Below are 12429 nucleotides of genomic sequence, written 5' to 3'. Positions count from 1 at the left end.
TAAGATTGTGTATTTAAGAAGAAATACATTAGATCACATTTAAAGCTGTGTCTTAGGTCGATCTCATTGGCTTACATTCTAAAATACTTTCTGAAAGTGAATTCTCTGTGAAGTCTTGTAAAAAAATCACTGTTAGGATCCATTTTCATTACCAAATACATGTTTTTCTTTTTATATAAATACTAAGAGCACTAATCATAAAGCCAATTTTTAAAAAAGTAAGTTTAAGGGTCTGCAAGGCACAGATTTGTATATACAATCTTAGGTATTAGTCTTTCAACATGTGTGTGTAAATGTTTTTAGAGTAAATAATAATTATACATTTATTTTTAAAAAATGATAAAATACATTACAGCTAAAGACCAGAATTTCTAGTAGTGTTTTAAGTGTCTTTTTCACTATTATTTGTCTGAGAGTTGGTTTGTGCGGTTATGAAATATTCGATATTTGTTGAATAAATGTATAGCTGAATTACTGTTAATGTTCTGTCATATTTAGGGTAGTAATAGTTTCCACTCCAGAGGAGAATCAGGAGATTGTTGTTTGCCCAATTTGCATATTTGTACATAAAGAAAAAGGAGGCAATCATATCTCCCTTCTTTCTCATGGAGATCCAAGACACATAAATAAACAAAATAAATCATCTGTGATGTCCTCAATTTTAGATTTGTACCTTTTCTCTGTTGATTTCCCTCTTTCCGAAAATACAGCTCACAAAATTAGTGATGCTATTTTTGCAAATGAAATCAAGACTGGTTAAGAAGAGAAATGTTAAAATCTCCATTACACGTTTACATGAGAAATTTATTAACCATTGAAAAAGAACCATTATGTTTAGTTCTGTTGCTAAGTATAGCTTAAGCCCGCTCACATTCACAGACGTTAAAAGACATATTATCTGCACAAGACAGCCTAGCCTTGTTTTAGAGACTAAGTATTCAAGAAGTGGATACAACTGGAAAGGGGGTTATTCATATAAAAAGTATTAGAGGATTCTCCCTGAGCTCATTGCACAAATTTAGACATCCTCTCAGGCCCTGTCCTAACAACTCAATTTTGACTAGTTACTAAATATCCTGCATGCACCAGGAACTATGTTGCATGCTAAGGATATAATGGTGAATGAAAGCAGGCATAATCTTACTCTCAAAGAGGAAAAAAAAGCCCTAAGAGCTATGCAAATGTTGATAAGCGATGAAGGAAGGCCTAGAGCACACTGCTAACAGCAGCAGTGAGTCAACCACGCGGCCTGGCAGTTCCGGGGCTTTGTGAAGCAGCGAGGTTTGCACAGGCATGGGAAGAACGTGCACCTGGAAGTGCACATGCAGACACTGGTGTTGGGAGGAACACCGTGCACCGAGGGCCGTTAGGGCTGGGGCCCAAGAAACGGAGGGGAGAGACGGGAGGAGACGGGAGGGAGGCAGCACCTCATCTAAGGCAAACTCCTGCTCCAGCTTGTTAGCACTATCCCTGAGCTGCTAACTGCTGGCTGGATGTCTATACATAAATGTTTTCATGTCTTCCCCACTCAGACTCATTATCTTTTATTTGGAAGACTGTAAGAGCCTCCTGACTGGGTATTCAGATGTAAACCCATTTGCTCTAATCACCAGAAACCAGGATACATCAGACTCAGTTCAGGAACAGAGAATCATTAAACGGTTCTGTGACACTCAATAGGCCTGCCAAAGTTCAACGCCATGTATTCTTTAATCAGTACTGCTATTGAGTAATAAAAAGCCTTTCCCAAATCTTGAGTATCAAGTTCTATAAATACCGGGAACCATGTAAGTTGGAAATGAATCACTACAATTTTACATAAAATACATGACAGCACCATTTTAGAAGTTGAATAATTTATTACATTTTTGAGTTCATAATAAAATGGATTTTTAGGAACTTTAAAAAAGGAGAAGGAATAACAATTAAGGGTAAAATTCCCAAATATTGGTACCTGGAATATTAACTTCTAGCATTCTCTTATAAATCTGTTTCTCATGATTAGCATAGTTAGAAAATTGTGTTCTTCAGGGGGTGGGGGAGGAAATTTAAAAAATAGACACATTGATAAAGGCAATGGGTTCTTCTCAGCTGGCTTTATTCTCCACTGAAGCTCAATGGAGGATTTTCTTTTCTTTTCTTACAGGAAGCTGTTACTGTTCTGTTGTCCAACAAGCCTCAAAACAGAATGGGAGAAGCTTATGCAAAATGACACAAGCCCCAGCCATGCTCTGCAGGCTTTCCTGTTTCAGTACACTTCTAGTCCGCCAGCTTCCCAATGCTAAAGTTCTGTGAGTGAACTAGCAGGGGCTATTTTTAAATACTTTCCAGATTCATCATGGAGGCTGCTTTTCTTCTCTGCACTGTAATCACACTGAGCTGCAATTAAAATAGACAATCAGTAAGCAGAAATTCTTCTACAGAAATTCTTAGATTAACACAACGAACAACGCATCACAACCTACCATTATTGAAAATAACCTTACTGGAAGGAGCCATTTTTGTGTCCATTTCTCTTTACTTTTGATGGTTTCAAATGTCCTTATTACATTAGAGACGCCTGTCAAACATGACATTGCATGGCTCCCTGTGATGCACTTAGAATTCCAAAACATATTCCACAGATGGATGAAAAATGTCTTAATCAGAAAAGTATCTAAAACCAAACTCACTGGGAGCCAGCCCAATGCGTGCGCAGGCTTGGTAGTAGGTTGTGACAGTAAGGCAGTGCACACAATGTGAAGGGTCTCCCTCTCATTGCTGCACTTCATTCTGAAGTCTTCCATCCACATATAACCACTGTTTTCAGATTTAAAGGATATTTATACAAAAGTTCTGGAAATGCATGTACACCACTAGCATATATACTCTTAATTTTGGTTTTTGTTTGCACCTTAGAAGTAGTTCCACATTGGAGGCACTTCACACAGCTGCAGGTGATTTACCTATATGGCTATTCCAAACTTGTTTTAAAAAAAATTTACTTATTTTTATTGGAAAGTCAGATCAGTTTACGGAGAGAAGGAGAGAAAGATCTTCCATCCTCTGATTCACACCCCAAATGGCCGCAATGGCCAGAGCTGAACTGATCTGAAACCAGGAGCCAGGAGCTTCTCCCGGTCTCCCACGTGGGTGCAGGGTCCCAAAGCTTTGGGGCGACCTTGACTGCTTTCCCAGGTCATAAGCAGGGAGCTGGATGGGAAGTGGAGCAGCTGGGATATGAACAGGTATATGGGATGCCAATGATTGCATGCAGAGGATTTAGACATTGAGCCATAATGCCAGGCCTGACAACTATAAGATTTAGCTGGCTTACTACTTTGAGTATCTGGGTGGTTTTTCATATTTTGAAATCACTGACAGTGCTTCAACTAGTATTTTTACATGCCTGCTTCCTTGTGAAGACTTTCCCAGGTACAAGTATGGTTTAAGAGCTATGCACATTTATACTTTTAGAGAAATATTGCCAAAATTGCTCCAAAGAGATTGCATTAATCTATATTTCTATCAACAATGTGTAATACATTATTAAACTTCATGATCTCATGTGAAAAATGACACATGATTAGAACTTAGGTTTCTGCTTGTCTTACAGATGAGGATAACCATCTTCTTAAATGTTTGCATGCTGCCATTTTTTCCTCTAAATATTCGAATTCGCCTATTTCTTGGACTATATTTTTTGACTTGGACACTCTATGAATTTAGTATATTAGCCTTTTGTTATTAGTGGTATAAATATTTTCTGTGATTTTTTTGATGTAGAAATTAAAATTTTATCTAGTCACATTTATTAATTCTTTCATAGTTTCTAGGTTTTGTGTCTTTTTCCTAAAGATTTATTTATTTTTATTTGAAAGGGAGATTTACAGGGAAGAGGACAGAGAGAAAAAGATCCACACCTGCTGGTTCACTCCTTAAATGGCTGCCATGGCTGGAACAGAGCTGTACTGATCTGAAGCCAGGAGCTAGGAGCCTTTTCTGGGTCTCCCACGTGGGTTTAGGCGCCCAAGACTTTGGGTCATTGTCAGTTGCTTTTGCAGGCTATAAACAGGAAACTAGATCTGACATGGAGGAGACAGAACACGAACCAGCACCAAAATGGGATGTCAGCACTCGCAGGTGAAGGATTAGCCTGTTGATCCACCGTAATTGCCCCGTTTTGTGTTATGTTGACTTTGCAAAGTGTCACACCATCAAAAGAACAAATTATGGTATTCAGAAGCCTTGAGTGGTAGTTGGAATGGATGAAGAGTGTGCAGCACTCAATCAGAACAGGGCACTCAGAACATGAGTGAATCAGCACAAGACGCCGTGCTGCGCTACACTAAGTGTGCTGTGTCACACCTTGTAGTCGTGCGGCGTGTCTTTAGAGCTGGATGCTCTAACAGCAGTTTCCAGTGTTAGAGGAAAAGGGCAAAATTGGAAATGACTCAATGAAGGCAAGATAAGGATTTTCAAAACTGCATATATATTTTATACCCATTGTGTCCAATTAACACAGAAAATCACTAACTCTGGGAAATACGTTCCCTTTGAGTTTGAAGAGAATGCAAAATGATTACTTTCCATATCCAAATAAGAACACAATGCAAGGGATAAAGCTTAAGGAAAAATCTGTAACAGAACACTTTGTCACGTGGACACAAAAGACTGAAAAAAAAACCTCACAACAACAACAATAGTGGAGTTTTTCAACTGGAAAACTTAAATAACAGGAGGAGCATCAGGGCTAGATTGCTAAAGTTTAATTCTGTCAAATGGAACATAACTAGAGATCACGTGAGTATAAAATTCAGTATCTTTAACTATACTTTTTACCACACAGCTAAAGGTGCTTGGTTTTTACTATACAACTGAAGGTGCTCGACTTTAAGTTGGTATTTTTTACAGTTATTAAAAAAATACATAGCAATTTAATTTCTTATATATTCACCAATGCATCTACTTAATATGGTTATACAAATTTAATTTCTTTCATATCCATGTAAGTATATATTTGCTACTGAAGACTTTACACGTGTTAATTTTGCTGATTCTTCCATGAGTATATGTAGTAAGTGTTACCCTACACCGATCATGCGGAAACAGAGGATTTAAGAAACTGCAATGATCAAAAGTTACTTGATGACTTAATGGTGCTAGACGACCTGCCAGACCCCGGAACACGTGCTGTGGAAATACTGCCTAAGGCATCCTGACTCCTGCAATAATCTAAAGGAATGGCATGAATTCTTGAATCATTAGTTACTCTATACATTAACCCATAACTTCATAAGAAATTAGAGAGGACAAGTTATTACTAGTTTTCTTTAAAACATCATAATTATCATGTGTATGTGGCAGAGAAATGTAGTAGTAGCTAAGTATAATATTAATTTACATTAAACAGTACATTCAGTACCAAAAACAATTAAAATAGAATCACTGGATTCGTTGTCTGCTTGCTCTAGCCACTCATCCATCCACCCACTTCAGCTATCTGTTTTTAGTCCCTATCTATAATCTCTGAACTGATTTCATTTTGTTTCTAATAGCAGGGACTGCTGTTTCAAAAGGTCCATTTCACTTACATGATGTGCGTTTGTTAGGAAAACTCTTCAGTATTTCAATGATGTTCTGCACTTCTTACTATATGTTCCAGTGAGCAACTTTTATATTGTATTTAAAATTTACTTGATCAATACAGAAGTGCATTAAATGAAGGTAATCTAATCCAAGTTAATTTTTCCCACTTTAAAACAAAGTGGAAAATAGGCAATGCAACTTGAACTATTGTATTCAAAACAATGCTGTCTACTTTCAAATCTGTCATGAATATCTACCTATCTAGTTTTATACAAAAACATAATTCAGAGCAGTGTTGTCTATTAGAAAGACCTTGTGAAGAGTGTTCTAAACTGTCTATATGATAACCACAGGTACCTATGGCTATTGAGAACTTAAAATCTGGGTAATGCAGATTTCAATCTTTATTTTAATTATATTATTTTTAATGTAAATAACTGCCTGTGGCTAATATCTACCCTATGGGACAATAAAGTTTTACACATATGTGAAAACTGGACAATACTGATGTTGATTTTTCATTTCCTAAGATCTCTTTTTCAACTTCAAATATTAAACATACTAATTTTAAAAAACAGTTTAACCAAGTAAAAATAACACTACTAGTTCTGGGAACTCCCAGTGACTTATCTTTGAAGCACTCAGTTGATTATCCCGGGAGAGGGAGGGCATTCTCTACCTGCTGGGAGGCCGCGGCAGCTCTCTCCTCCGCCTGACTCAGGCGCCTCTGAAGTCTGTTGGCCTTTTCTTGATGTTCTAGAATTAATTTTTCATTCTATTAAGGAAAAACACAAAGGAAACAAGCTAGAAATCCGTATGTGACATGCAGGTATTTTCTGGAAACTCTGGAAATCATTTTACAAATGACAAAACATTTAAGAGAGTATATCCAAATTATGTTTTCAAGTTACCAGCTTCATAGCATAAAGTTGGTTTCATACCTTCATCAAATCACTGTTTTTTTTTTTTTAATTATATGTCACCAAGTAAAGAGAAGTAACATGCCCCAAAGCAAAGAGAATCAAAAGTTAGGGAAAAGACTTTCAATTTTTGATCTGTTAATCTTGAGTTGCTAGTTGTAGAATCATCTTGAGAGTTTGTGACACAAATTGCTGGGCCCAATATCCAAAGTTTCAGTAGCAGGTGAGGGGAAGGGGAGGATGAACTTTGTTTCTGCATGTTCTCCAAGGCACCTGCTGACCCCAAATGCTATTAACAGAGTTCTCAGGCACTGTTCAGGTTTGAAGTGTGCTCCCCAACATGGGGTTCAAGTCCTAAACCCCAGTATCTGTATATATGACCTTACTGGAAACAGGGTCATTAGGGTGGTCATAATATATATTAATAATGTCTTCATAAAAAGGGGAAATTTGGACCCAGAGACTGACATGTGCCCAGAGAAGACAATGTGAAGACCACCTACCAGCCAGGGAAGGTCTACGACCAACAGAAATGAGGGACAGAACAGACTTTCCCATAGCCCTTGGAAGGATCAGCATTGCTTACGGCTTCTGTTTGGATGTCTAGCCTCAGAATGGGGAGATACTATGTTTCTATTATTTATGGCACTCATCTTTTAATATTTTGCTATAGCAGGAACTATATAGGCATCATGAATGCAAACCTATCACAATATGTAGATAAGGTTAAATAATTTATCAATTAAAAAAGTAAGCTCTGTTCATACTTATTTATTCGCCTAGTAATGGTGCATCTGAAAAATATTTTTGTGCAACTAGAATTATCTATCTATCCAGTTTTTCTACCACTTATTTGGAGGATATCGGCCTAACTAGGAAAGCTAGAAGAACATACCTTCTATAAAGAACTAGACAGTTTGTGTCTTAACATACAAATAGAGTGAATTCCATGCCTAGCAACATAAAATATTAAAATAACAACAACTTGTTAAATGAGGCTTAGTATATTTATTATACCCAAAAGCAAATTTAAACTTGAAGAGAACTACGGGAGTTGTTCCAATATACCAAGATGTTTACATATAGTCTGAAATTTTAAGACTCACACCCTACATTGGAAAAAAATCTTGAAGGAAAGTCTCATCATTTGTTAACAGTCATTTTTTATTTACAGTATATATAATGTACATTTTCTAACTGTCTTATTGTTTAAGGAATGGTTCAGATTGGGTAAGGCATAATGTGCGAGGCTCTCTGCTCAACTGATTATTTTTATTGGTTTTTTTTAAAAAAATTCACTTCTTTTTCTATGAAAGGCAGAGATGCAGAGAGAGGAGAGACAGAGAGAGGAGAGACAGAGAGAATCCTCCATCTACAGGTTCACTTCTGAAAAAGCTGCAGCAGCAAGAGCTGGCTGGTCTGATGCCAGGGGCCAGGAGCTTCTTCTGGGTTTCCCATGTGACTTGGAAAGTTCTGTTACCTTCCAGCCATTAGCAGAGAGCTGGATTGGAAATGGAGCAGCTGGAACTCAAACTGGCACTCATTTGGAGTGCTGGCACCACAGATGGAGGCTTAGCCTGTTCTGCCACTGTGCCAACCCCATGGTTACTTTTTCTTTTCTCTTAAAGAAAAGACTGATTTATAAAGCCGGAGTGATTAGAAGGAAGGAGAACGAGAGAGAGAGAGAGAGTTAGAGAGAGAGAAACCTTCCATCTGCTGATTTCACTCTGCAAATGGCAGTAACAGCTGTGTCTGGGCTTAGGCTCAAGTCAGGGATGAGGAGCTCCATTGATCGTCCACAGCACATGAGTGGAAGAGGCCCGAAACTTTGGACCAACATCTGCTCGATCCCTACGCACATTAGCAGGAAGCTTTACTGGAAGCAAAGCGGCCGGAATTTAAACCAGCACGCCACAGATGTGGGATGCTGGCATCCTAGGCTGTGGCTTAACCTGAAGAACCCACAATGCTGGTCCCCCATGGCAATGTTTTTTTAGATTTATTTATTTTTATTGGAAACTCAGATTTACAGAGAAGGAGAGACATAGAGAGATCTTTCATCTACTGGTTCACTCCCCAAGTGGCTGCAACAGCTGGAGCTGAGCTGATCCGAAGCCAGGAGCCAGTAACCTCTTCGGGTCTCCCATGTGGGTACAGGGTCCCAAGGCTTTGGGCTGTCCTCAACTGCTTTTCCAGGCCACAAGCAGGGAGCTGGATGGCAAGTAAAGCAGCCAGGACAGAAACCAAACCATATTGGGATCCTGGGCATGAGAATCGAGGATTTAGCCACTAGGGCCCTGCAGTTGCTACTGATATCCCAACAAAGTTAACATTGTTGTGTTGAGTATCTTCCTTTACATTTTTAAATTGCTTTCTTCAAACAGACTTCTGGAAGTAGAAGCTATATTAGAGAGGTTTCTTCTTCGTTTTCTTTATTCTTTTTTCTTTTTTTAAATTAGGGACAGCCCATAAGGAATAGTGAGTGCAAGTCTTCTGGGGCTCACAGAGGGCACTGGGCAAAGACAGCAGCTGGGAATTCAGTCTGGGTCTCCACGGTCAATACAAATCCAATTATTGGACCCTTCCTTCCACCCCTCAGTATGGAGTGAGAAGAAACCAGAGCAAGGAGCTGAAGCGGAGTCCTGTGTCTTGGTACTTGAACTTGGCATATGGGCACTCCAACTGGCAGCTTCACCATGAGGCCAAACACCTGTCTCTGGAGTGCTTTTAATAGCTATTCTTTGGGTCCGGTGCCGTGGCCTAGTGGCTGGAGTCCTCGCCTTGAATGCATCGGGATCCCATGTGGGCGCCGGTTCTAATCCCGGCAGCCCCACTTCCCATCGAACTCCCTGCTTGTGGCCTGGGAAAGCAGTTGAGGATGGCCCAAAGCCTTGGGACCCTGCACCCGCGTGGGAGACCTGGAAGAGGTTCCTGGTTCCCAGCCTCATTGCGCTCACTTGGGGAGTGAAACATCGGTTGGAAGATCTTCCTCTCTGTCTCTCCTCCTCTCTGTATATCTGACTTTGTAACAAAAATGGATAAATCTTTAAAAAAATAGCTATTCCTTAATTTCTTTTTAAACAATTCATAGCAATTTGAAGGTATCACGGTGGCAAAGAGTAATGAGCTCACCATGGTTCCTTTATTGGACCACAAAGACAGATGCTCACATACTGCAGAAATGATGTTCCAACAAGTTCATCCCAAGTTAGAACATGAAATGAAGAACTAGAGTTCTAGGGAGCACCAACTGTAATCCTTGCTCACCTTTTCTAAAGCCTCAAAGAAGAAAAAAAGATAAAGTCTTACTTTATTTAGCCATAAGGCATAAATCAAAATGTTTTAATTTAAAACACTGCTGTCCCAGTAGGCAGAAGTATTTTCTACACCTCTTTTATGATGGATTAAAAATATAAGTAGGCTGAAAGCCACAATCTTGGTGACGCACAGCCATCCAGAGGATTCTAACATACTCTCCAGACTCTGCACAGTCCATGCTGGCAGAGCTGACACAGCAGCTCTCCTTTGCTCGTTCACATAGGATGAATCACCAGTGTTCAAAGCTATCATCCATATGTGGTATGTGTGGACTTGATACAGTTACAGCTGATTTCTGCATGGTTATTTTCAATAGCGAGTTAATTTAAATCTGGCTCAGGTAAAAGTGTCTACAATGCCTATCAAACTGCAGCAGAAAGTGCTTCCTGGGGGAGTCATTATCTTACCTCAACTACCTTTTCATTTGCCATTTCCAGCTGAGAAAGAAGCTCTTGGGTGTGAAATTTCTGTCGACTCAGCTCACTCCTATTAATGGAGAGAGGAAAAAATCTTTAATATAATTGTTACAAATCTAAAACACAATCTTTATTGGTGATATAGATATATATGTATATATATATATATTCATAGTTGGAACAATAACATCAACTTGGTGTGACAAACACAATCACTTATTAGGACATCATTTCTTTTTTATTAAATGCACACAATACTTCAACATCATTCCAATGTAGCACATTGGGCTTAACATCTTAGTTGTATATGCAATATATTTTATACTTTTATATCCTTTGTGCTTCATTATCTGAAATTATCTGATACACAGAACTGTCTTCGTCCCTTTTTAAGCAATCACTTTGTTGTTACTATTGTTTACATAGTTGAGAGGAATGCATGCCCATGTGGGACTCTGCTTAGGGTGGGGAGTGACAGGTTTGGAGGACAGTAAGTGGGACAAATGTTTCAGTTATTTTTTCCTCCTGTATCCTCAAAGTAGGAGGGGGAGGGTCTGCTCTTGGCTGTCAAACTACGCCAGCACCCGGGGATTGGAGGATAGTCACTTGATGAGGCCCTAGAGACCCCAAGGTGGGGAATAATATTCTGAGGGTGTTACGTGAGTGGCTTTGATAGTTCTGTGAAGTTTTTGGTTTTGTTACTCCAGGCTTGAGGAAATCTTTTCAAGTTCTATTGGTTGACAGACTTCATCTTAGTGCATCTGCAGACTCCAAGAAACTTCTCCTGCGGTGGCCTCAGACTTGACTCTGTGCATGAGCACATTCAGGGTCAGGTGTGGTCTGTCACTTGTACCAGCAAATGCACTTACCAGTGGATATAAAATGCCTGGTCAGTTCTGCCCCAGCCAGCCCACCAAAGGCCTGGTCCCCATGTATACAAGTGGGTACCATGGTCTAGGCAGGAAGACCTTCAATAATCTTCACCAGGCTTGACTCCAGCCACAGTTTGTGTGTGTGTCAGCCTTTGCTTTGGCCTAGCCCAGCCCAGCCCAGCCCAGCCCAGCCCACATCCCATTTGGCTTTTGTGCACAACCATGGGTGCTACAGCTTAGCTCAGCCTGACCTACTCCAACACTTGGCCCTCATGTATGCCAAGAGGTGCTGCTATCTTGTCCAGTCTAGCCTGCCCCCAGCCCTGATTCTCATGCTCAATAGTAATAGGCACAGCCTAGCAGGGGAGTGCCCATGCTTCCAGCCCTGGATCTTACGCTACCAGAGGGTCCTGTGGTCCAGCCTCACATGACTTGTACCCAGTCCTGGAACTTTCCAGCTGTTGGTGCAGCCTAGCTTGACTGGCCTGTACCCAGACCCAGTCTGGTCCATTCCCAGACTGGCCTGCCCCTACTATCAACTCTCATGTTCACCTTTGAAAGCAGTGGCCCAGCAGGTGAATTCTGGAGGTTCCTCTACTAGGTCTGCTCCCAGCCCTGGCTCTTGTGTTTATCAGCAGGTGCTGCAGCCCCATCTGAGATGGTCCATCCCCAAACTCAGCATTTGGCAGTAGATTCTACAGTCTAGCCCAGCCCAGCCCAGGCCTCATGTGAACTGGTGGATGTTGTAGTCCAACCTGGCCTTGGCTGTACCCTTAGTTGTCATTCATCTCAGTGTGTGCTCTAGCAGGAGAATTCACCAATTTTCCCTTTCAGTCCTGCTCTCAGCAATGGATCTCATGAGTGCCAGTAGCTGCTACCCAGTTGACATGGCTTGCCCCCAGTCCTGAGACTCACTGGTGGGTACTGTGGCCTAGCCCTACAGGTTTGCACCAATTTTGGCTCTAATCAATGGTGCTACAGCCATCCCAGCCTGGCCCAACCATAGACCTGGCTCTCTTGTGATCTGGTGGGTGCCATGGCCCACTCTGGCCTATTCTACACTCACCATTGGGTGCTGTAGCCCATCATGGGAGTCCCCTTGAGCTCCCCTATTATCCTCATTTGCAGCCCCAAGTCTTGTACATATGGACAGGTGCTTTTACCCAGCCTGGCATGGCCCATCTGCAGTCTCAGCTATCACTGGAAGATGGTGCAACCTAGACCAGCTGGGTGTGGCCCATACTTTGTCCTAGCTCTTATGTGTGTAAGTGGGTGTTACGATCTGGCCCAGCCTGGCCTGTCCTCAGAGCTGGTACACACAAATGCTGAGGATTG

At 40.7% G+C, this 12429-nt stretch overlaps 1 protein-coding gene across 1 annotated transcript in view; it reads right to left on the bottom strand.

Moving 5' to 3' along the window:
• Positions 1-2081: 2081 nt before the first annotated feature.
• Positions 2082-12429, bottom strand: part of SCLT1 (sodium channel and clathrin linker 1) — a 204244-nt gene continuing 193896 nt past the window's right edge. Inside the window, exons 19-21 of the mRNA XM_058666848.1 lie at positions 10214-10292; positions 6248-6343; positions 2082-2379 (exon numbers count right to left, since the gene is read on the bottom strand). Coding sequence (XP_058522831.1) covers positions 2317-2379; positions 6248-6343; positions 10214-10292 — 238 coding nt within the window. The 3' untranslated portion in view covers positions 2082-2316. The remainder of the gene's footprint in view (positions 2380-6247; positions 6344-10213; positions 10293-12429) is intronic.

This window comes from Ochotona princeps, chromosome 7, assembly GCF_030435755.1.
Source record: "Ochotona princeps isolate mOchPri1 chromosome 7, mOchPri1.hap1, whole genome shotgun sequence".
In the NCBI taxonomy this organism is placed as follows: domain Eukaryota; kingdom Metazoa; phylum Chordata; class Mammalia; order Lagomorpha; family Ochotonidae; genus Ochotona; species Ochotona princeps.
Note: the sequence above shows the minus strand (reverse complement) of the source record. Positions and strands in the feature narration are given on the sequence as shown.